A 26,689-nucleotide genomic window follows, 5' to 3' on the forward strand; every position below is an offset into this window, starting at 1 on the left:
AGTCAGTCCTGAAGGAGGGACACCTTTTTGCGCGAGCACCAGCGGTGATGCACACAGCACACTCTCCTGCCAACCCACACACACCCACTCACACTCTCCTGCCAACCCACACACACCCACTCACACTCTCCTGCCAACCCACACACACCCACTCACACTCTCCTGCCAACCCACACACACCCACTCACACTCTCCTGCCAACCCACACACACCCACTCACACACTCTGCCCCCCCTCCCCCGACCCACCTTAGGTAGAGACGTTCTGGAACCGGAGCTCTGGGTGGTCATGGTGAGCACGGTGGTGATGCCCACAGCACACTCTCCTGCCAACCCACACACACCCACTCACACTCTCCTGCCAACCCACACACACCCACTCACACTCTCCTGCCAACCCACACACACCCACTCACACTCTCCTGCCAACCCACACACACCCACTCACACACTCTGCCCCCCCTCCCCCGACCCACCTTAGGTAGAGACGTTCTGGAACCGGAGCTCTGGGTGGTCATGGTGAGCACGGTGGTGATGCCCACAGCACACTCTCCTGCCAACCCACACACACCCACTCACACTCTCACACACTCTGCCCCCCCTCCCCCGACCCACCTTAGGTAGAGACGTTCTGGAACCAGAGCTCTGGGTGGTCATGGTGAGCACGGTGGTGATGCCCAGCGCCACCCTGGCGGGCGCGGCGTCCATGTTGATCCAGAAGGAGACCCAGGAGAGGATGACGATGAGGAGGCTGGGGATGTACATCTGGATCAGGTAGTAGCCCATCTGTCTCTCCAGGTGGAATCGCACCTCGATACACGTGAACTTCCCTGTGTGGAGGAGGAGGAGGAGAGACAGAGGGGAGGAGAGCGACTGAGACAAGCGCCTATGTTTCCTTTGTTTCGTGTTAAAGTCTGCCTAAATAACATACTTGGAAACGTACCGTGGAAGTGTATAGGCAAGATGAGGCGTACTCCTTCGGAGACGATTAGGTCTCTCTGTCGACCATATCTTACAGACGTCAGCATTTCTCCTCTCATACACACCGTATACTGCACATGTAAACAAGCCCACACAAACTGCACACGTGGCTTCTCAGAAAATCTCAATTCTAGCAATCCATATAATATGCAAAAGCCCCGAGCTGTGGAGGAGTTGAAATCCATCTCCATGTAGTCGGTCCATGCAGCTGTGGTTATCTTGATCCTCAAAGCTCAGTGCCTCAGATCAAAATGCCAGTCATGCGTCAACGTTTTGTCAGATCTCCCTACCATCACACAAACACACACACACACACACCCAACCCTCAGTTCATAGGTTACCAGTGCCACGCTCAATATGGAAGTGGTCTGATGAGGCAGACGCCAGGCTACAAGACTGTTTATCTAGCACACAGACTGGGATATGTTCCAGTATCCAATAGCATTGAGGAGATTACCTCATCAGTCACGGTTTTAATCAATAAGTGTATAGACGACGTCCCCACAGTTTTATTATTTGTAAAATTTGATTTCACCTTTATTTAATTAACCAGGTAGGCCAGTTGAGAACAAGTTCTCATTTACAACTGCAACCTGGCCAAGATAAAGCAAAACAGCGTGACACAAACAACAACAGAGTTACACATGGAATAAACAAACATACAATAACACAATAGAAAAAGTCTATATACAGTGTGTACAAATGAGATAAGATTAGGGAGGTAAGGCAATAAATAGGCCATAGTGGCGAAATAATGACAATTTAGCAATTAAACACTGGAGTGATATATGTGCAGAAGATGAATGTGCAAGTAGAGATACTGGGGTGCAAAGGAGCAAAAGAATAAATCAAATAACAGTATGGGGATGAGGTAGTTGGATGGGCTATTAACAGATGGGCTATGTACATGTGCAGTGATCTGTGAGCTGCTCTGACAGCTGGTGGTTAATGTTAGTGAGGGAGATATGAGTCTCCAGCTTCAGTGATTTTTGCAATTAGTTCCCGTCATTGGCAGCAGAGAACTGGAAGGAAAGGAGGCCAAAGGAGGAATTGGCTTTGAGGGTGACCAGTGAAATATACCTGCTGGAGCGCGTGCTACGGGTGGGTGCTGCTATGGTGACCAGTGACTATAAGAAGGTATCCATACCAAAAGAACATGAATTACAGGCAATATCCACACTGAGCTAAAGGCTAGAGCTACCGCTTACAAGGAACGGGACACAGACAAGGCCCAGACTTAGAAAGCCCGCAACGAGCTCTGACGAGACATCAAACATGAAAAAGGACAATATAGGAGGAAGGTGGAGTCCTATTACACTGCTAGTCGCATGTGGCAGGGCTTGCAGATCATGACAGATTAGAAAAGGAAACCCAACTACGAGTTGCCCAGTGATGCAGATCTCCCAAACGTGCTAAATCCCTTTTATGCTTGCTTCGAAGAATACAACACTGAGTTTTGCGTGAAAGCCCCTGTTGTTCCGGATGACTGTGTGATCTCGCTCTTGGTGGCCGATGTGAATAAAAGTTTTAAACAGGTAAACACTCACGAGGCCGCCGGGCCAGATGGAACACCAGGGTGCGCTCTCAAAGCACGCGAAGACCAGCTGGCAAGTGTCTTAATTGACATTCTCAATCTCTCCCTTGTCCCAGTCTGTAATTATGCTTGAAAGGCTGGTCGTAACACGCATCAACACCATCATCCCAGATACCTTACCCACTCCACTTCCTGACAGTCCGTCCCCAGGTGGTGAGGATAGGCAACAACACCACTCCACGCTGACCCCCAATACCATTATCAAGTTTGTTGACGACACAACGGTGGTAGGCCTGATCACTGACGGCAATGAGACAGCCTACAGGGAGGAGGTCAGAGGTCAGAAGTGTGGCGCAGGACAACAATCTCTCCCTCAACATCAGTAAGACCAAGGAGCTAATTGTGGACTACAGGAGAAAGAGGGGAGAGCACACGCCCCTCATCAACATCAGAGTTTTTGTGTAGCGGGTCAAGAGCTTCAAGGTCCTTGGCGTCCACTTCGCTTAGGACTTTACATGGTCCACACACACTCGCACACCCGCACGACAGCACCTCTTCCACATCAGAAGGCTATAAGTAATACAGCTGCTCCATCAAGAGCATCTTGGCTGGCTGCATCACCGCTCGGTATGGCAATAGCCCCGCCCTCGATCGCATGGTGTTAACGAGGGTGGTGCGGACAGCCCAATACATCACTGGGGTCGAGCTCCCTGCCATCCAAGGCCTTAATATCAGGCGGTGTCAGAGGAAGGACCGAAATATTGCCAAAGACTCCAGCCACCTAAGCCATAGACTGTTCACTCTGCTACCTCTGACAAACAATGCCGGAGCTTCGGCTCTCGGACCAACAGGCTTCGAGACAGCTTCTACCCTCGAGCCAAAAGACTGCTAAATAGCCATAGGAATGCTAAATAGCCATATGAATGCTAAATAGCTATATGAATGCTAAATAGCCATATGAATGCTAAATAGCCATAGGAATGCTAAATAGCCATAGGAATGCTAAATAGCCATAGGAATGCTAAATAGCCATATGAATGCTAAATAGCCATATGAATGCTAAATAGCTCATTAAATGGTTACCCGGACTATCTTGCACTGACTCTATGCACACTCACAAGACTATACATACACACTACTGTAAATAAACATCCACTCACACACACACTGCTGCTACTCTGTTCTTCCTGTTCTTTTTTTACTCGTATTATCATCCATCCTGATACCTAGTGACTTTACCCTGCCTCCATGTACATATCTACCTCTAATACCTTATTATCATCCATCCTGATACCTAGTGACTTTACCCTGCCTCCATGTACATATCTACCTCTAATACCTTATTATCATCCATCCTGATACATAGTGACTTTACCCTGCCTCCATGTACATATCTAGCTGTAATTCCTTATTATCATCCATCCTGATACCTAGTGACTTTACCCTGCCTCCATGTACATATCTACCTCTAATACCTTATTATCATCCATCCTGATACCTAGTGACTTTACCCTGCCTCCATGTACATATCTACCTCTAATACCTTATTATCATCCATCCTGATACCTAGTGACTTTACCCTGCCTCCATGTACATATCTACCTCTAATACCTTATTATCATCCATCCTGATACATAGTGACTTTACCCTGCCTCCATGTACATATCTACCTCTAATACCTTATTATCATCCATCCTGATACCTAGTGACTTTACCCTGCCTCCATGTACATATCTACCTCTAATACCTTATTATCATCCATCCTGATACCTAGTGACTTTACCCTGCCTCCATGTACATATCTACCTCTAATACCTTATTATCATCCATCCTGATACATAGTGACTTTACCCTGCCTCCATGTACATATCTACCTCTAATACCTTATTATCATCCATCCTGATACCTAGTGACTTTACCCTGCCTCCATGTACATATCTACCTCTAATACCTTATTATCATCCATCCTGATACATAGTGACTTTACCCTGCCTCCATGTACATATCTACCTCTAATACCTTATTATCATCCATCCTGATACCTAGTGACTTTACCCTGCCTCCATGTACATATCTACCTCTAATACCTTATTATCATCCATCCTGATACCTAGTGACTTTACCCTGCCTCCATGTACATATCTACCATGTACATATCTACCTCTAATACCTTATTATCATCCATCCTGATACCTAGTGACTTTACCCTGCCTCCATGTACATATCTACCTCTAATACCTTATTATCATCCATCCTGATACCTAGTGACTTTACCCTGCCTCCATGTACATATCTACCTCTAATACCTTATTATTATCTATCCTGATGATGCCCAGTCATTCACCCTGCCTGACTCCAATACCTCGTACCTCTGCAGATTGATCTGGTACTGGTCCTCCCTGTATATAGCTTCATTCTTGTGTATTTGATTCATTTTGCATTGTAATTTATGCATTCGGCACATGTGACAAATCATTTGACAGGATACCTGGACACTCTTACTGACAGTTGTGGCTGCTTGGCGTGATGAATTGTTGTCTCTGCCCAATAATGTTTGTACCACGTCTTGTGCTGCTACCATGCTGGGCTGCTGTCATGTTGTGTTGCTACCATGTTGTTGTCATGTGTTGCTACCATGTTGTGTTGCTATCATGGTATGTTGTTGTCTTACATCTCTCTTTATGTAGTGTTGTCTCTCTTGTCGTGATGCGTTTTGTCCTATATTTTATTTTCGTATTTTTAATCCCAGCCCCACAGGAGGCCTTTTGGTAGGCCGTCATTGTAAATAAGAATTTGTTCTTATTAACTGACTTGCCTAGTTAAATAAAGGTTCAAAAATAAATAGATAAAATAGGAGGTGAGTGGTGACTTTGCCCAAAGCACGCCCCTGGGCCTGTACTCCTACATATGTGATCAGCACATGCACCCAATGCACTCTAGTAAACATATATACCCAACACACAAATTCTCTCAATTTACTAAAATGTATGTATATCCGATGGACTTAAATAAACATATGAACCCAATGCACTGAAATGAATGTATAGACTCAATGCACTGGAATGAATGTATAGACTCAATGCACTGGAATGAATGTATAGACTCAATGCACTGGAATGAATGTATAGACTCAATGCACTGGAATGAATGTATAGACTCAATGCACTGGAATGAATGTATAGACTCAATGCACTGGAATGAATGTATAGACTCAATGCACTGGAATAAATGTATAGACTCAATGCACTGGAATGAATGTATAGACTCAATGCACTGGAATGAATGTATAGACTCAATGCACTGGAATGAATGTATAGACTCAATGCACTGGAATGAATGTATAGACTCAATGCACTGGAATGAATGTATAGACTCAATGCACTGGAATGAATGTATAGACTCAATGCACTGAAATGAATGTATAGACTCAATGCACTGGAATGAATGTATAGACTCAATGCACTGGAATGGAGCCATTATTTTCCGTAAAGTAAACCTCTGACATTTAAGATAATTTATTGCAAAGGATTACGCCAGCCTCAATGTTTCCCCTGAGAATAAATCCCTCTATAATAGTTGCTTCGAAAGGATGAAGTCAATGGGGTTAGTGAGCAATGCAATGCAACGACCCACACAACTTTGAAGAAATGCCTTCCCTACTGTAGTGTTTGTTTACTGTAGCCTAACAGACAGGGGCATCATGCACCCCAAACATCTGAGGGGACACAAAGTACATTGGATGGCTGGTGGGTGATCTGGAGGGGGACAAGGCCCCCCAGTCTGGGAGTTGGTGAATTTTGCACAAAAAAAAAACACATCCTGAAGACAGCGTTTTCCTGCAATTTACAGCCGCACTCATCATACTTAAGGAGATACTTTGGGATTTTGGCGACGAGTCGGCTCAAGAGGTATGCTTAGATACCTTTCTCTACTTTGTCAGAGATAGATGAACTCATGGATGCCATTTTTATATCTCGGCATCCGGTAGGAAGGAAGCTAGAGGCAGTTTTAAGCGCCAATGCTAACTAGCATTAGTGTAATGACTGGAAGTCTATGGTATCTACTAGCATGCTAGCAGTTACCATAGACTTCGTCATTGCGTTGACGCTGCACTCAAAGACATAAAAATGGTATCCACGAGTTAATCTGACTCTGGAGAAGTAGATCGAGATATCTAAGCATACCTCTTGAGCTGTCTGTATCCTCCTGACTACTTAAAAAAAAACAATGGAAACAGCAGAGGGAGCACCCCCCTATCCACATCGACAGGACAGCAGTGGAGAAGGTGGAAAGTTAAGTTCCTCAGTGTACACATCACAGACAAACTGAAATGGTCCACGCACACAGACAGTGTGGTGAAGAAGGCGCAACACCCGATGTCACAGCAAGGCCAAAAAGATCATCAAGGACAACAGCCACCCGAGCCACAGCCTGTTCACAACGCTACCATCCAGAAGGCGAGGTCAGTACAGGTGCATCAAAGCTGGGACCGAGAGACTGAAAAACAGCTTCTATCTCAAGGCCATCAGACTGATAAACAGCCATCACTAACACAGAGAGGCTGCTGCTTGCATACAGACTTGAAATCATTTGCCACTCTAACAAATAAGAATAATTATGTTTACATATCTTGCAGCGGGGCGGCAGCATAGCCTAGTGGTTAGAGTGTTGGACTAGTAACCGGAAGGTTGCGAGTTCAAACCCCTGAGCTGACAAGGTACACATCTGTCGTTCTGCCCCTGAACAGGCAGTTAACCCACTGTTCCCAGGCCGTCATTGAAAATGAGAATGTGTTCTTAACTGACTTGCCTGGTTAAATAAAGGTAAAATTGTTAAAAAATTACTCATTCCATATGTATATACCGTTATTGCATCTTACCTATACCTCTCGGTCATTGCTCATCCATATATTTATATGTACATATTCTTATTCCATCCCTTTACTTAGATTTGTGTGTTAATACAATATTAGCTAGTTGTTGTGGAATTGTTAGATTACTTGTTGATATTGCTACACTGTCGGAACTACAAGCACTTCGCTACACTCGCAATAACCATGTGTACGTGACCAATACAATTTGATTTGAAATGGGTGATGAACATCCACAAAATAATACATACCATACAAAACATATCATACATATCATACAAAACATATCATACATATCATACACATTTTAGTGTCTCGGATTTTCTTCCAAAATAATACAAAATGCTCTAAGACCAGGTTGGTTTGTGCCGTCTGAGTGTGTATGTCCATCTGAGTGTGTATGTCCATCTGAGTGTGTATGTCCATCTGAGTGTGTATGTATGTCCATCTGAGTGTGTATGTATGTCCATCTGAGTGTGTATGTCCATCTGAGTGTGTATGTCCATGTGTATGTCCATCTGAGTGTGTATGTCCATCTGAGTGTGTATGTCCATCTGAGTGTGTATGTCCATCTGAGTGTGTATGTCCATCTGAGTGTGTATGTCCATCTGAGTGTGTATGTCCATCTGAGTGTGTATGTCCATCTGAGTGTGTATGTCCATCTGAGTGTGTATGTCCATCTGAGTGTGTATGTCCATCTGAGTGTGTATGTCCATCTGAGTGTGTATGTTCTGGATCTTAACAGCACCGTGCCACTCACAGGGCATTAATTGTGACAAGCTGTCAGTGCAGGCCTTGGGGTGGACAATGGAGGAACAGTTTATTTAAACCAGTTTTGTAAAACAGACTTCATTGTACATGGACCGGATGAACAGAAAGAAACCTCACATTTTTTGTCTCTAGATTTCGGTACATTTCAGGGATGGTTGACCCTTTGAATCGGACGAGCAAGAAAATTTCCCATGTTATTTTTATTACATAAAATGTAATTGTCCATTAGCTATTTTAACTATGACTGTGTCCCAAATGGCACCCTATCCATTTTATAGTGCACTACTTTTGACCCAAGCTCTGGTCAGAAGTTGTGCACCACATAGGAAATAGGCTCTTTTGGGACACGGCCTGCCTCACTGATATCTGTACCGAATAGATACCGTTATTCATTTCTCACACTGGACTCTGTAGTCTCTTGAGGAATATACTGCAATAATTCTGAATGAATTCCATGGCCAGCTGGGTTTTCAGGGCCAAACGCCACGTGGCCCTTAATGCACTTCTCTAGTCCCACGAGTCACTGCTATAACCTCTACACCACATGACGCCACCCTACAACAAAACACCCACAAACGGCTCCTTCTGCTCGCACTCTCTGCTGGGTTCTGATCATATCACATGTCTTCCTTTCCTTTCATCCTCTTCTCTGACTCTTTCTGCTCCACCATTCCTTCTCTTTCTGGTCTAGGTCTCTGAGGGAGAGGAGGCATGCAGTAGAGATGTGTGTGTGTGTGTGTGTGTGTCAGGCCATGTCTAGGCTTGACAGATCATGCAGCTTTGGTATTCTGATCATGGAATTCCAAACAAGCTATATTCAAATGCCAGTATGTATTCTACAAATGGTGGAAAAGGCTACATATGATAGTAACACAACAACCACACCTGACAGCAGTAGCTAACTACTGTAGCAAACTAGCCAGCTAACCGCTGTGTCTAGCTAGCAAGCAACACTAAAGGGATTGCAAACGGCTTAGCATGACTCTAGCCAAACCAAAAATATTTTTAGCTAGCTGGATAGCATTTCCTCCAACGTTATAATGAAAAGGTGTCTCTCGGTCCCAAAGGTTTTCTGGAGACTTGTGGAAGGAGTGCTGATGACGTCGCCCACTGTATGCGCTTTCGGTAGCCTGACTGCATCCAGACTGAGGAGAAATCCACACACAATGAAGCCCTGACCAGCTCCTGAAGTGGTCAGACAGATCTGAACACAATCACACCACAAAGACACTTTTGTGCATCTAGACCCGTCTATTCAATGTGATCTTCACATTCTGATAGCAGAAGTCGCATGTGAGTGTCAAGTGTAGACACAACCTCAGTGTACTGATGTGTGGTGTGTGTGTGCGTGCGCATGTACACATCTTACTATCACTGTGAGTACCAAAAGCACTCAAAAGAACAGTAAACCAACAAAAATTCAGAGAAGTGAGGACATTTTGCCAGTCCTCACTTGTAAAAAAGGCTATTTTAAGGTTAGGTTTAAAATTAGGGTTAGGGGTGAGGTTTAGGGTTAGGCTTGGGAACTAGACGTTTGAATGGGAATCAATTGTAGGTCTCCACTGACTATACCAAACATTAAGAACACCTGCTCTTTCCATGACAGACTGACCAGGTGGATCCAGGTGAATATATATATTAATAGTATAACAGTCCCTGCTCTTTCCATGACAGAGGTAGGATAAGTAATCTTGTTAAACTATTGTAAAGTGACTGTTCCACTGGATGTCATAAGGTGAATGCAGTAAGTCGCTCTGGATAAGAGCCCTCCAAATGACTTAAATGTAAATGAAATATATGATCCCTTATTGATGTAGCTTGTTAAATCCACTTCAATCAGTGTAGATGAAGGGGAGGAGACCGGTTAAAGAAGGATTTTAAGCCTTGAGACAATTGAGACATGTAGTGTGTATGTGTGCCGTTCAGAGGGTGAATGGGCAAGACAAAAGATTTAAGTGCCTTTGAACAGAGTATGGTAGTAGGTGCCAGGCACACCGTGTCAAGAACTGCAACACTGCTGGGTTTTTCACGCTCAACAGTTTCCCGTGTGTATAAAGAATGGTCCACCAACCAAAGGACATCAGGCCAACCTGACACAACATGGGCCAGCATCCCTGTGTATGGTAAGTGTGTTTCTGTATATGTATGTTTGCAATCACAACAAGCCAAGGAGTGCAGCCAGTCAGGCAGCTGGGAGGCTAGCGTGTAAACCCCATAGAGCAGCGTTTCTTAAAGTATGGGCCGCGACCCAAATAACATATAAATATTTCATTAATTACTGGATTTGATTTGGCCAAGTGCAACTGCGCTCTCGGCTCAGTGCGCTCTCTCCTTAGCAGCGCTCTCTGCTCAGTGCGCTCTCTCCTTAGCAGCGCTCTCGGCTCAGTGCGCTCTCTCCTTAGCAGCGCTCTCGGCTCAGTGCGCTCTCTGCTCAGTGCGCTCTCTGCTCAGTGCTCTCTCCTTAGCAGCGCTCTCGGCTCAGTGCGCTCTCTGCTCAGTGCGCTCTCTCCTTAGCAGCGTGCTCTCTGCTCAGTTTGGCAGCTGCGCCAGTAGGAGAGGGAGAGGTAGAGGGAGATGCCCTTGTGCTTCGTGGTTCACCGGATCTTTTTTCTACAGTTTTCTTGAAGATCACTCCGCGACCCCCACGCTGCAGCGCTCTCGTTCAAGCCACTGCCTTGTTATTCCCAGTCGCCATCACTCACCGCTGTCATGAAATGGACTCCTGGTAGAACTCACAAGTTCTGACTGAGCTCAATCGTCATGAAACGCAAATACAGTGTTGACTGTGCAGTGCAGAATGTGCTTCGAAAGTGGGAAAGTCAGTCAACTAACAAGACATTGTTGTCATTTTATAACAGTACAATCTCTCATAGTAGTAGATGTGAGTTTATCTTTCAAACAATCCCCGTTACACAGCTAATAGCCAACGTTAGCCAAAGCAAGCTAACCAGCTACTGAGAGTGCAACCCTAAGAAACAGTACAGATGAAGATGAGAAATTCAGGCCTACTGTACATTTTACTGTAGAAATTCTTGTTGAAAACAAGTCTAGGTTGGAACTGTTGCCGTTAAAATACAAGTAATACTTTTTATTTTGAACGGGAATAAACTGATTGAAGCTAGATGCTTTTTGGGGCAAACGTTCACAGAGTTCTGGGTTGTTCATCTACAGCAGGAAGTGGTCTCCTACCTGACTGAGGAAGCAGTAGATGTTCTGATCCAGTTTGGCACCACACACCTATGCGAGTCAGGGCTCTCAAGTACAGAAACAGTGCCAATGCTGAGCATCACCTCAGTGTTGTACTGTCAAAAACTGAGCCCAGAATAGACCTGCTGGTTGAAAACTTCAACCAGCCACACACACCTCTCATTATGACTGTGTATATAGGTGTTTTCTGGTCTACATCTGTGTGATGTGATCAATCAGTTTATTCCAGTTCAGAATAACAAAAATATGTATTTTAACAGCGACAGTTCCAACCTCGACTTTCTATCAACTATAATTTTGACAGTAAGATGTACAGTAGGCCTGACATTTATCTGTACTGTGACTGAGGTTTGCAGGATCAAAAAGCCTGCGTGTGTGTTCTGTTATACATCTGTGTGATGTGATCTGCTTATTCCAGTTCAGAATGAATTGTTGTGTTTAACAGCAACAGTTCTAACCTTGACAGGTATGTAAGAGTGTTGTTAATGGGGAAAAATAAACATGAAAAGATTTATTTCATTGTCATTTGTTTTTTTGCATATTTTGCTAGGCATAATGGCAATGAAACGTATCGATATTTACGTATAGTTGCACATTTTCTTAAGCTTGGGTCCCAGGAAAACACAGAATTTCTCATTTGCGTCCCAGGCTGAAAAAGTTTAAGAACCCATGCCATAGAGGATAACACTCCCATGCTGTACTGTAGTCACCAAGCATAAGTAGCCCCACTGCCTGCTCACACACACATAAACAGGACACACAGGAAGAAACCAAATAATAAACAGGAAGTGCTGCCGATTCTGCATCCTGATTGGCTTGGCTTGGCCGGTTTTGAGGCCTACCCTCGAATTGCGTGGGTCAATGCCCCTGTGACACCAGCGTGGAGACCCTGTGGCCAGTCAGTTTGATTGACAAGGCTGACTGGTATGCTATGCTAGCCTATAGAGAGAGTGGTCTATAAGCACGGCACATTGAACCCATCAGTAGAGTACATTTTCTCCGCTCTGTCTCCCTTTTCATAAACACATGTCACACTGGCATTCACCAGAGCCAGACAGAGCACCGCTGTTGCCTCAGTCAGCATCCTTTATGACTGGAAAGAATGGAGGAAGTTGGTCTTGGAGTTTAAATGGAAGCTGTGGGGAAACAACGTCTCTCTGGTTGGCTTGGGAGAGTGGTTCAGGCAAACAGAAGAACATTGACACAGAGGTGTAGAAGAAGAATATAAAGATGGGCTGTATACTGTACAGCAAGTCTGCCTTTTGGTGCTCTGAGAACACATGTTTGCCATAGGTTAACGGAGTGAATTTTTATTTATTTAACCTTTATTTAACTAGGCGAGTCAGTTTAACTAGGCGAGTGAATCTAATATGGAAGTTAACTTCACAGAGAGTAAAATGACCTATAGCCAATGTTATTCATCTCTATCATCTCTCATTACGGATAATGTATGACTGTGTCTAATCTTTCCATCAATCAGATCCACAGCACTTCAGAAGCTCGTTCAGTAACTGCAATATTACAGTAAATGAGGCCATGGGCAGACAAGGCCATCACAGATCAATGGGCCAAATCAGTGTGTGTGTGTGTGTGTGTGTGTGTGTGAGCGCTCGACCCCAGCCATGCCATCTCCTCTAAGCTTGACCCTATCATGTGCGTATGTGCCTGTGTGTGTGACCCCAGCCATGCGTGGCTGTGTGTGTGACCCCAGCCATGCGTGGCTGTGTGTGTGACCCCAGCCATGCGTGGCTGTGTGTGTGACCCCAGCCATGCGTGGCTGTGTGTGTGACCCCAGCCATGCGTGGCTGTGTGTGTGACCCCAGTCATACGTGGCTGTGTGTGTGACCCCAGCCATGCGTGGCTGTGTGTGTGACCCCAGCCATGCGTGGCTGTGTGTGTGACCCCAGCCATGCGTGGCTGTGTGTGTGACCCCAGTCATACGTGGCTGTGTGTGTGACCCCAGCCATGCGTGGCTGTGTGTGTGACCCCAGTCATGCCATCTCCTCTAAGCTCGACCTTATCATGTGCGTATGTGCCTGTGTGAGAGCCTCCGTCCATGCGTGGCTGTGTGTGTGACCCCAGCCATGCCATCTCCTCTAAGCTGATTGACAGAGTGTCCATCTCTCCAGAGTGACCCAGTGCACACCGTCTGGACACAAAGTCGATGCCAATCAAGCAGAAAGAACACACACACACACACACACACACACACACACACACACACACACACACACACACACACACACACACACACACACACACACACACACACACACACACACACACACACACACACACACACACACACACACACACACACACACACACAGAGAATGGATCTCAATCAAGCAGAAAGAAAAGCCTAGAACTTATTGAGGGTCACAGACCGACAGACTGAGACTAGGGTGTTTGGAGACACCCTATTGGTGCAATGGACTTTGATAAACAATGACTTTCATGTCTGTGGATGTAAGTTGAGCACCACGGCTTCAGAAACAGCTGTGGAGTTGAATTATGTACAATAAACTTAAACTGTACATATTCTGCGTAAATAAACAAATACACTGAGTGTATAAAACATTAGGAACACCTTCCTAATATTGAGGTGAGCACCCACCCTGTACTCCCTTTAGCCCCCAGAACAGCCTCAATTCTTCGGGTTATGGACTCTACAAGGTGTTGAAAGTGTTCCACAGGGATACAGGCCCGTGGTAACTCCAATGCTTCCCACAGTTGTGTCAAGTTGCCTGGATGTCCTTTGGGTGGTGGGTCGTTCTTGATGCACACGGGAAACTGTTGTGTGTGGAAAAACCCAGCAGCGTTGCAGTTCTTGACACCCTCAAACCTGTGCGCCTGGCACCTACTACCATACCTAGTTCAAAGGCACTTAAATCTATTGTCTTGCCCATTCATCCTCTGAATGGCACACATAAAAATCTGAAATTCTGATTATTGTGTAACTGCTCTTTCAGATTGTAATGGGAACCTGGCAAAATTCTGGAAAACTGTCAAATCCCTGGAGAGTTCTACCTCCTCTCTGCCACAACAAATTAATTCACTGGCCTCATTATGGAGAAAAAATCCATAATTGATGCATTTAATCACCATTGTATTTAAGTGGGCCATCTCTTTGAAAGAACTTCTAAGCCCATTCACTATTATATTGGTCTGGATGCTGAAAAGGGAAACTTGCTGAATAATCAGAGAATTTATAGTCAAAGCTTTTCTTTTAGGCCATTTATAGAAAAATAATACCTGGATTGTCATGTTTGTCATTTATTATCATGTCTTGTCCCTGTGCTCCCCATTCTATTCGTTTCCCTCTGCTGGTCTTATTTGGTTCTTTCCGTCTTTCTATCCCTCTCTCTCCCCCTCCCTCTCTCACTCTCTCGCTCTCTCTTCTCTCTATCGTTCCGTTCCTGCTCCCAGCTGTTCCTATTCCCCTAATCATCATTTAGTCTTCCCACACCTGTTCCCGATCCTTTCCCCTGATTAGAGTCCCTATTTATTCCTTTGTGTTCCGTTCCTGTCCCGTCGGTTCCTTGTTTAGTATTCACCGTGCTGTGATTGTGTTTCGCCCTGTCCTGTCGTGTTTTTTGCCTTCATCAGATGCTGCGTGTGAGCAGGTGTCTCTGTCAACTACGGCCTGCGCCTACCCGGCGACCTGCAGTCTGTGGCCGCTTCTCTTGTTATTCCCCTCTACAGACTAGAGGATTTCTGTTATTCCCTGTTTGGACTTGAATAAACTCTGTTTCTGTTAAGTCGCTTTTGGGTCCTCTATCACCTGCATGACAGAAGGAACCGACCAAGGAATGGACCCAGCGACTTCAGACGCTCGTTACACTGCCGTCAAGATCCAGGAGCCATGCTCGGCAGACACGAGCAGGAATTGTCTGCTGCTCGCCATGCCGTGGAGAACCTGGCCGCTCAGGTTTCCGACCTCTCTGGACAGTTCCAGAGTCTACGTCTCGTGCCACCTGTTACTTCCTGGCCTGCCGAGCCTCCAGAACCTAGGGTTAATAACCCACCTTGCTACTCCGGGCAGCCCACTGAGTGCCGCTCCTTTCTCACGCAGTGTGAGATTGTGTTCTCTCTCCAACCCAACACATACTCTAGAGAGAGAGCTCGGGTTGCTTACGTCATTTCACTCCTTACTGGCCGGGCTCGAGAATGGGGCACAGCTATCTGGGAGGCAAGGGCTGATTGCTCTAACAAGTTCCAGAACTTTAAAGAGGAGATGATTCGGGTTTTTGACCGTTCAGTTTTTGGTAGGGAGGCTTCTGGGGCCCTGGCTTCCTTATGCCAAGGTGAACGGTCCATAACGGATTATTCTATTGAGTTTCGCACTCTTGCTGCCTCTAGTGAGTGGAACGAGCCGGCGCTGCTGCTCGTTTTCTGGAGGGACTCCACAGTGGTTAAGGATGAGATTCTCTCCCGGGAGGTTCCTTCAGATGTGGACTCTTTGATTGCTCTCGCCATCCGCATAGAACGACGGGTAGATCTTTCACCGGGCTCGTGGAAGAGAGCTCGCATCAACGGTGTTTCCCTGCTCCGCATCGCAACCATCTCCCTCCTCTGGCTTTGAGACTGAGCCCATGCAGCTGGGAGGGATTCGCATCTCGACTAAGGAGAGGGAACGGAGGATCACCAACCGCCTGTGCCTCTATTGCGGAGTTGCTGGACATTTTGTTAATTCATGTCCAGTAAGAGGCCAGAGCCCATCAGTAAGCGGAGGGCTACTGGTGAGCGCTACTACTCAGGTCTCTTCATCTAGATCTTGTACTACTATGTCGGTCCATCTACGCTGGACCGGTTCGGGTGCTACATGCAGTGCCTTGATTGACTCTGGGGCTGAGGGTTGTTTCATGGACGAAGCATGGGTTCAAACATAACATTCCTTTCAGACCGTTAGACAAGCCTACGCCCATGTTTGCCTTAGATGGTAGTCATCTTCCCAGTATCAAATTTGAGACACTACCTTTAACTCTCACAGTATCTGGTAACCACAGTGAGACTATTTCTTTTTGATTTTCCGTTCACCGTTTACACCTGTTGTTTTGGGTCATCCCTGGCTAGTATGTCATAATCCTTCTATTAATTGGTCTAGTAATTCTATCCTATCCTGGAACGTTTCTTGTCATGTGAAGTGTTTAATGTCTGCCATCCCTCCCGTTTCTTCTGTTCCTACTTCTCAGGAGGAACCTGGCGATTTGACAGGAGTGCCGGAGGAATATCATGATCTGCGCACGGTCTTCAGTCGGTCCCGAGCCAACTCCCTTCCTCCTCACCGGTCGTATGATTGTAGTATTGATCTCCTTCCGGGGACCACTCCTCCTCGAGGTAGACTATACTCTCTGTCGGCTCCCGAACGTAAGGCTCTCGAGGATTATTTGTCTGTGTCCCTTGACGCCGGTACCATAGTGCCTTCTTCTTCTCCGGCCGGGGCGGGGTTCTTTTTGTTAAGAAGAAGGACGGTACTCTGCGCCCCCTGCGTGGATTATCGAGGGCTGAATGACATAACGGTTAAGAATCGTTATCCGCTTCCCCTTATGTCATCAGCCTTCGAGATTCTGCAGGGAGCCAGGTGCTTTACTAAGTTGGACCTTCGTAACGCTTACCATCTCGTGCGCATCAGAGAGGGGGACGAGTGGAAAACGGCGTTTAACACTCCGTTAGGGCATTTTGAGTACCGGGTTCTGCCGTTCGGTCTCGCCAATGCGCCAGCTGTTTTTCAGGCATTAGTTAATGATGTTCTGAGAGACATGCTGAACATCTTTGTTTTTGCTATCTTGACGATATCCTGATTTTTTCTCCGTCTGTGAGATTCATGTTCAGCACGTTCACGTGTTCTACAGCGCCTTTTAGAGAATTGTCTCTACGTAAAGGCTGAGAAGTGCTCTTTTCATGTCTCCTCCGTTACTTTTCTCGGTTCCGTTATTTCCGCTGAAGGCATTCAGATGGATTCCGTAAGGTCCAAGCTGTCAGTGATTGGCCCGTTCCAATCACGTGTCGAGTTGCAGCGCTTTTTAGGTTTCGCTAATTTCTATCGCCGTTTCATTCGAATTTCGGTCAAGTTGCTGCCCCTCTCACAGCTCTTACTTCTGTCAAGACGTGTTTTAAGTGGTCCGGTTCCGCCCAGGGAGCTTTTGATCTTCTAAAGAACGTTTTACGTCCGCTCCTATCCTCGTTACTCCTGACGTCACTAGACAATTCATTGTCGAGGTTGACGCTTTGAGGTAGGCGTGGGAGCCATTCTATCCCAGCGCTTCCAGTCTGACGATAAGGTTCATCCTTGCGCTTATTTTTCTCATCGCCTGTCGCCATCTGAGCACAACTATGATGTGGGTAACCGTGAACTGCTCGCCATCCGCAGCCTACTAATGGCGACAGTGGTTGGAGGGCGACTTAAATCCTTTTGTCGTTTGGACAGACCATAAGAACCTTGAGTACATCCGCTGCCAAAACTTAATGCCCGTCAAGCTCTGTTGGGCGTTGTTTTTCGCTCGTTTCAGTTTGTGATTTCTTACCGTCCGGGTAGCAAGAACACCAAGCCTGATGCCTTATCCCGTCTGTTTAGTTCTTCTGTGGCTTCTACTGATCCCGAGGGGATTCTTCCTTATGGGCGTGTTGTCGGGTTAACAGTCTGGGGAATTGAAAGACAGGTTAAGCAAGCACTCACGCACACTGCGTCGCCGCGCGCTTGTCCTAGTAACCTCCTTTTCGTTCCTGTTTCCACTCGTCTGGCTGTTCTTCAGTGGGCTCACTCTGCCAAGTTAGCTGGTCATCCCGGTGTTCGAGGCACTCTTGCGTCTATTCGCCAGCGCTTTTGGTGGCCGACTCAGGAGCGTGACACGCGCCGTTTCGTGGCTGCTTGTTCGGACTGCGCGCAGACTAAGTCGGGTAACTCTCCTCCTGCCGGTCGTCTCAGACCGCTCCCCATTCCTTCTCGACCATGGTCTCACATCGCCTTAGACTTCATTACCGGTCTGCCTTTGTCTGCGGGGAAGACTGTGAGAGCCGCCAATAAACGCAGGATTAAGAGTCCAAGGTATTGTTGCGGCCAGAGAGTGTGGCTTTCCACTGTAACCTTCCTCTTACGACAGCTTCTCGTAAGTTGACTCCGCGGTTCATTGGTCCGTTCCGTGTCTCCCAGGTCGTCAATCCTAAGCTGTGCGACTCCATGTCTTCACATCTTCGTCGCGTCCATCCCTGTCTTCCATGTCTCCTGTGTTAAGCCCTTTCTTCGCACCCCGTTCATCTTCCCTCCCCCCCTCCCGTCCTTGTCGAAGCGCACCTATTTACAAGGTACATAAGATCATGGACATGCGTTCTCACCTGGATCACCTGTGGATTGGGAGGGTTACGGTCATGAGGAGAGGAGTTGGGTTCCGTCTCGGGTACGTGCTGGACCATTCACTCATCGATGATTTCCTCCGTTGCCGCAGCCATTCCTGTCCACAGTGTCCAGGAGCGCATGGGGGGTACTGTCATGTTTGTCATTTATTATCATGTCTTGTCCCTGTGCTCCCCATTCTATTAACGTTTCCCTCTGCTGGTCTTATTTGGTTCTTTCCGTCTTTCTATCCCTCTCTCTCCCCCTCCCTTCTCAACTCTCGCTCTCTCTTCTCCTATCGTTCCGTTCCTGCTCCCAGCTGTTCCTATTCCCCTAATCATCATTTAACTCTTCCCAGCCATTAACTGTTCCCGATCCTTTCCCCTGATTAGAGTCCCTATTTATTCCTTTGTGTTCCGTTCCTGTCCCGTCGGTTCCTTGTTTAGTATTCACAGTGCATTAACTGTGTTTCGCCCTGTCCTGTAACTGTTTTTGCCTTCATCAGATGCTGCGTGTGAGCAGGTGTCTCTGTCAACAGATGCTGTTTTCTGTTATTCCTGTTTGGACAGTTTCTGTTAAGTCGTTTTGGGTCATTAACTGGAATTTTGCTGGCAATCACAAAAATCCACATTAACAACTTTTTTCCCCCTACAATCACAGCCATTCCTTAAAGGTTAAATAAAAAACACAATCCATTAAGACTCCTTCTTTAACCCGTTCACATCAAATAAGGGGTCATAGTTTTCACCATTCCCTGTTTGATCAGACAGCCATTAACTGTCCACAGCCATTAACACCTGTTAACTTAACTGTTCACAGCTGTCCACAGCCATTAATAACATTTGTCCACAGCCATTAACAGCCATTAACTGTTCCATGTTCACAGCCATAACAACCATGTTCACAACCATTAACATTAACTTTCACAGTTCACAGCCATTAACTAACAGCCAGCCATTAACTGTTCACAGCCATTAACTGTTCACCATTAACTGTTCCAAACTGTTCACAGCCATTAACTTTTTCTGTTCACAACCATTAACAATGTTCACAATTAACTGTTCACAGCCATAACTGTTCATTAACTGTTCACAGCCATTAACTTAACTGTGTTCACAGCCATTAACAACAATTAACACTTTAACTGTTCACAGCCATTAACTGTTCACCATTAACTGTACTTAACTGTTCACAACCATTAACAACAATGTTCACAACCATTAACAACAGTTCACAGCCATTAACATTAACTGTTCAAAAGTTCACAGCCATTAACTGTTCACAGCCATTAACTGTTCTTAACTGTTCACAGCCTGTTCACAGCCATTAACTGTTAAATTAAAAAATTAACTGTTCATTACAGCCATTAACTGTTCACAGCCATTAACTGTTCACAAGTTCACTTAAAAGCCATTAACTGTTCAACCATTAACTGTTCACAGCCATCACATTAACCACAACCATTAACATTAACTGTTCAACTTAACTGTTCACAGCCATTAGTTCACAACCATTAACTGTTCACAGCCATTAACTAACCAAGTGTTCAAATAAGGGTTCACAACCATTAACATAACTGTTTTAACTGTTAACACAGCCATTCAACAGCCATTAACTGTTCACAGCCATTAACTGTTCAACTGTTCACAGCCATTAACTGTTCATTAACTGATTAACTGTTCACAACCATTAACTGTTCACAGCCATGTTCACTGTTCACAGCCATTAACTGTTCCATTAACTGTTCACAGCCATTAACTGTTCACATTAACTTAACTGTTCCAACCATTAACAACATTAACTGTTCACAACCATTAACTGTTCCAGCCATTAACTGTTCACACATTAACTGTTCCAGCCATTAACTGTTCACAGCCATTAACTGTTCACAGCCATTAACTGTTCACAGCCATTAACTGTTCCACTGTTCACAACCATTAACTGTTCACAATTAACTGTTCAATTAACTGTTCACAGCCATTAACTGTTCACAGCCATTAACTGCCATTAACTGTTCATTAACAGCCATTAACTGTTCACAGCCATTAACTGTTCACAGCCATTAACTGTTCACAGCCATTAACTGTTCACAGCCATTAACTGCTCACAGCCATTAACTGTTCACAACCATTAACTGTTCACAGCCATTAACTAACTTAACAACAATTAACTGTTCACAACCATTAACAACCATTAACTGTTCACAACCATTAACACACCATTAACTGTTCACAACATTAACTGTTCACAACCATTAACTGTTCACAACCATTAACAACAATTAACTTAACTGTTCACAATTAACTGTTCACATTAACAAACCATTAACTTAACTTAACTGTTCACAGCCATTAACTGTTCACAACCATTAACTGTTCACAATTAACAACAATTAACTGTTCACAACCATTAACAACAATTAACTTAACTTAACTGTTCACAGCCATTAACTGTTCACAGCCATTAACTGTTCACAACCATTAACTGTTCACAGCCATTAACTGTTCACAGCCATTAACTGTTCACAGCCATTAACTGTTCACAGCCATTAACTGTTCACAGCCATTAACAGCCATTAACTGTTCACAACCATTAACAACAATTAACTGTTCACAACCATTAACAACAATTAACTGTTCACAACCATTAACAACAATTAACTGTTCACAACCATTAACAACAATTAACTGTTCACAACCATTAACAACAATTAACTGTTCACAGCCATTAACAACAACCATTAACTGTTCACAACCATTAACTGTTCACAGCCATTAACTGTTCACAACAATTAACTGTTCACAGCCATTAACAACAATTAACTGTTCACAACCATTAACTGTTCACAACCATTAACAACAATTAACTGTTCACAACCATTAACTGTTCACAACCATTAACTGTTCACAGCCATTAACTGTTCACAGCCATTAACTGTTCACAGCCATTAACAACCATTAACTGTTCACAGCCATTAACTGTTCACAACCATTAACAACAATTAACTGTTCACAACCATTAACAACAATTAACTGTTCACAACCATTAACAACAATTAACTGTTCACAACCATTAACTGTTCACAACCATTAACAACAATTAACTGTTCACAGCCATTAACTGTTCACAACCATTAACTGTTCAAAACCATTAACTGTTCACAGCCATTAACTGTTCACAACCATTAACTGTTCACAACCATTAACTGTTCAACCATTAACTTAACTGTTCACATTAACTGTTCACAGCCATTAACTGTTCACAACCATTAACAACCATTAACTGTTCACAACCATTAACATTAACTGTTCACAATTAACTGTTCACAATTAACTGTTCATTAACTGTTCACAGCCATTAACTGTTCACAACCATTAACAACAATTAACTGTTCACAATTAACAACACAACCATTAACAACAATTAACTGTTCACAACCATTAACTGTTCACATTAACATTAACTGTTCACAACCATTAACAATTAACTGTTCACAGCCATTAACTGTTCACAGCCATTAACAACAACCATTAACTGTTCACAACCATTAACTGTTCACAGCCATTAACAACAATTAACTGTTCACAACCATTAACAACAATTAACTGTTCACAACCATTAACAACAATTAACTGTTCACAACCATTAACTGTTCACAGCCATTAACTGTTCACAACCATTAACTGTTCACAGCCATTAACTGTTCACAACCATTAACTGTTCACAACCATTAACTGTTCACAGCCATTAACAACCATTAACTGTTCACAACCATTAACAACAATTAACTGTTCACAACCATTAACAACAATTAACTGTTCAATTAACTGTTCACAACCACAACCATTAACTGTTCACAACCATTAACAACACAGCCATTAACTTAACTTCACAACCATTAACTGTTCACAGCCATTAACTGTTCACAGCCATTAACTGTTCACAACCATTAACTGTTCACAGCCATTAACTGTTCACAACCATTAACAACAATTAACTGTTCACATTAACTGTTCACAACCATTAACACAACCATTAACTGTTCACAACCATTAACAACAATTAACTGTTCACAACCATTAACAACAATTAACTGTTCACAACCATTAACTGTTCACAGCCATTAACTGTTCACAACCATTAACTGTTCACAGCCATTAACTGTTCACAACCATTAACTGTTCACAGCCATTAACTGTTCACAACCATTAACAACAATTAACTGTTCACAACCATTAACAACAATTAACTGTTCCATTAACAACAATTAACTGTTCACAACCATTAACTGTTCACAACCATTAACTGTTCACAGCCATTAACTGTTCACAGCCATTAACTGTTCACAGCCATTAACTGTTCACAACCATTAACTGTTCACAACCATTAACAACCATTAACTGTTCACAACCATTCACAGTGTAACCAAACAAACATGGCAGGGCTCCAATGCTTGGCACCAAAACACAACCACCACACACAGCTTCTGCAGCACTACCTCGGCACCCCCTCCTCTGGCTTGGTGAAAGATCTAATGTTTTGTCTCTGCCGACTAGACTGACACGTTTCCACTGCCGATGATCAACCATCTGCAGCAGACGGTGTTCAACCGACAAAGTGAGTTGAGCTCCATGGAAACAGAAGTATCACTCATCACAGAACGTCAACATGAATGGGAATATCAGTTCTAGTAATCATGGATCTAGAATTAAAACCTTGTTAGAACAGTAGGAAATCATCACTGACTGCATTCCAGGGCCTCGGCAGAGATCTAGGATATCACCCCATCCGTTACATCTATTTATTTGCCAGATACCATTTTTAAAAGATTATGAGACAGAGAGAGGGAGATGATTCTACCCTGGATATAATTTACAACATTAACAGATGCCGGGGAGGGATGGCAGGGTCCAAGCGCTCCACTCCCATGAGACGTCATTTCCGGTCACAACTTGCAGGCTTGTTTTCAAATTGCTGTGCGTTTTGTTGCCAACCTATTTTGCTACCTGACAACTTTACGGGTTTCACTTTTTAATTACCGTTCATATATTTATTTTTTCCTCGACTTTTTCACTCCGGACGCTTTATCTGGACACGATTCGTCAGGACCTCCAACAGCCGAAGCTAAGTAGTAACATTAACATGATGCCTTCTAATTGCAGCCGCTGTGCTCGCCTTACGGCGAGGATAGCTGTACTGCAAGCCCAGCTTCAGACGCAATCGTTAGGCAAGGGTAATTTCAGTGTAGGAAAGGATGAAACAGCGTCTGTGCCACCAGTAAGTACAGATAGTAGTATAAATCCCCTGGCACAGTCCCCGCAGCCGGACAACTTTCTCACGGTTTCTGGAAGGAAATGCTGTAGGAACGCTCAACCGGTGTCGCTCATTCAGCAGACAGAAACTTTCAACCGGTTCTCCCCATTAAGCAGCGGGTCGGTGTCAGAGGCCGAGTCTTCTCTGGTCTCTACTCCTCCCGTTACGGGGTCTGAGACGCCGAAGCTTCCACCATTAGCTCTGACAAATTGAAAACTCTAGTCATTGGCGACTCCATTACCCGCAGTATTAGACTTAAAGCGAATCATCCAGCGATCATACACTGTTTACCCGGGGCAGGGCTACCGCGTTAAGGCTAATCTGAAGATGGTGCTGGCTAAAGCTAAAACTGGCGAGTGTAGAGAGTATAGAGATATTGTTATCCACGTCGGCACCAACGATGTTAGGATGAAACAGTCAGAGATCACCAAGCGCAACATAGCTTCTGCGTGCATATCAGCTAGAAAGATGTGTCGGCATCGAGTAATTGTCTCTGGCCCCCTCCCAGTTAGGGGAGTGATGAGCTCTACAGCAGAGTCTCACAACTCAATCGCTGGTTGAAAACTGTTTTCTGCCCCTCCCAAAAGATAGAATTTGTAGATAATTGGCCCTCTTTCTGGGACTCGCCCACAAACAGGACCAAGCCTGACCATGCTGAGGAGTGACGGACTCCATCCTAGCTGGAGGGTGCTCTCATCTTATCTGCCAACATAGACAGGGCTCTAACTCCTCTAGCTCCACAATGAAATAGGGTGCAGGCCAGGCAGCAGGCTATTAGCCAGCCTGCCAGCATAGTGGAGTCTGCCACTAGCATAGTTAGTGTAGTCAGCTCAGCTATCACCATTGAGACCGTGTCTGTGCCTCGACCTGGGTTGGGCAAAACTAAACATGGCGGTGTTCGCCTTAGCAATCTCACTAGGATAAAGACCACCTCCATTCCTGTCATTACTGAAAGAGATCATGATACCTCACATCTCAAAATAGGGCTACTTAATGTTAGATCCCTTACTTCAAAGGCAATTATAGTCAATGAACTAATCACTGATCATAATCTTGATGTGATTGGCCTGACTGAAACATGGCTTAAGCCTGATGAATTTACTGTGTTAAATGAGGCCTCACCTCCTGGCTACACTAGTGACCATATCCCCCGTGCATCCCGCAAAGGCGGAGGTGTTGCTAACATTTACGATAGCAAATTTCAATTTACAAAAAAAAAAAAAATGACGTTTTCGTCTTTTGAGCTTCTAGTCATGAAATCTATGCAGCCTACTCAATCACTTTTTATAGCTACTGTTTACAGGCCTCCTGGGCCATATACAGCGTTTCTCACTGAGTTCCCTGAATTCCTATCAGACCTTGTAGTCATTGCAGATAATATTCTAATCTTTGGTGACTTTAATATTCACATGGAAAAGTCCACAGACCCACTCAAAAGGCTTTTGGAGCCATCATCGACTCAGTGGGTTTTGTCCAACATGTCTCTGGACCCACTCACTCTCACAGTCATACGCTGGACCTAGTTTTGTCCCATGGAATAAATGTTGTGGATCTTAATGTTTTCCTCATAATCCTGGACTATCAGACCACCATTTTATTACGTTTGCAATTGCAACAAATAATCTGCTCAGACCCCAACCAAGGAACATCAAAAGTCGTGCTATAAATTCACAGACAACACAAAGATTCCTTGATGCCCTTCCAGACTCCCTCTGCCTACCCAAGGACGCCAGAGGACAAAAATCCGTTAACCACCTAACTGAGGATCTCAATTTAACCTTAGCAATACCCTAGATGCAGTTGCACCCCTAAAAACTAAAAAAATGTCTCATAAGAAACTAGCTCCATGGTACACAGAAAATACCCGAGCTCTGAAGCAAGCTTCAGAAAATTGGAACGGAAATGGCGCCACACCAAACTGGAAGTCTTCCGACTAGCTTGGAAGGATGGTACCGTGCAGTACCGAGCCCTTACTGCTGCTCGATCGTCCTATTTTTCTAACTTAATTGAGGAAAATAAGAACAATCCGAAATTCCTTTTTGATACTGTGGCAAAGCTAACTAAAAAGCAGCATTCCCCAAGAGGATGACTTGCACTTTAGCAGTGATAAATTCATGAACTTCTTTGAGGAAAAGATTATGATTATTAGAAAGCAAATTACGGACTCCTCTTTAAACCTGCGTATTCCTCCAAACCTCAGTTGTCCTGAGTCTGCACAACTCTGCCAGGACCTAGGATCAAGAGAGACGCTCAAGTGTTTTAGTACTATATCTCTTGACACAATGATGAAAATAATCATGGCCTCTAAACCTTCAAGCTGTATACTGGACCCTATTCCAACTAAACTACTGAAAGAGCTGCTTCCTGTGCTTGGCCCTCCTATGTTGAACATAATAAACGGCTCTCTATCCACTGGATGTGTACCAAACTCACTAAAAGTGGCAGTAATAAAGCCTCTCTTGAAAAAGCCAAACCTTGACCCAGAAAATATAAAAAACTATCGGCCTATATCGAATCTTCCATTCCTCTCAAAGATTTTAGAGAAGGCTGTTGCGCAGCAACTCACTGCCTTCCTGAAGACAAACAATGTATACGAAATGCTTCAGTCTGGTTTTAGACCCCATCATAGCACTGAGACGGCACTTGTGAAGGTGGTAAATGACATTTTGATGGCATCGGAC

At 44.6% G+C, this 26,689-nt stretch overlaps 1 protein-coding gene across 1 annotated transcript in view; it reads right to left on the bottom strand.

Moving 5' to 3' along the window:
* The window catches only part of LOC124013072 (glycine receptor subunit alpha-3-like), a 138,803-nt gene that overhangs the window by 8,572 nt on the left and 103,542 nt on the right, over positions 1-26,689 (bottom strand). The window contains exon 7 of the mRNA XM_046327222.1: positions 615-829. Within this exon, the coding sequence (XP_046183178.1) occupies positions 615-829 (215 nt within the window). The remainder of the gene's footprint in view (positions 1-614; positions 830-26,689) is intronic.

This window comes from Oncorhynchus gorbuscha, linkage group LG24 (genome assembly GCF_021184085.1).
Source record: "Oncorhynchus gorbuscha isolate QuinsamMale2020 ecotype Even-year linkage group LG24, OgorEven_v1.0, whole genome shotgun sequence".
NCBI classification, from domain to species: domain Eukaryota; kingdom Metazoa; phylum Chordata; class Actinopteri; order Salmoniformes; family Salmonidae; genus Oncorhynchus; species Oncorhynchus gorbuscha.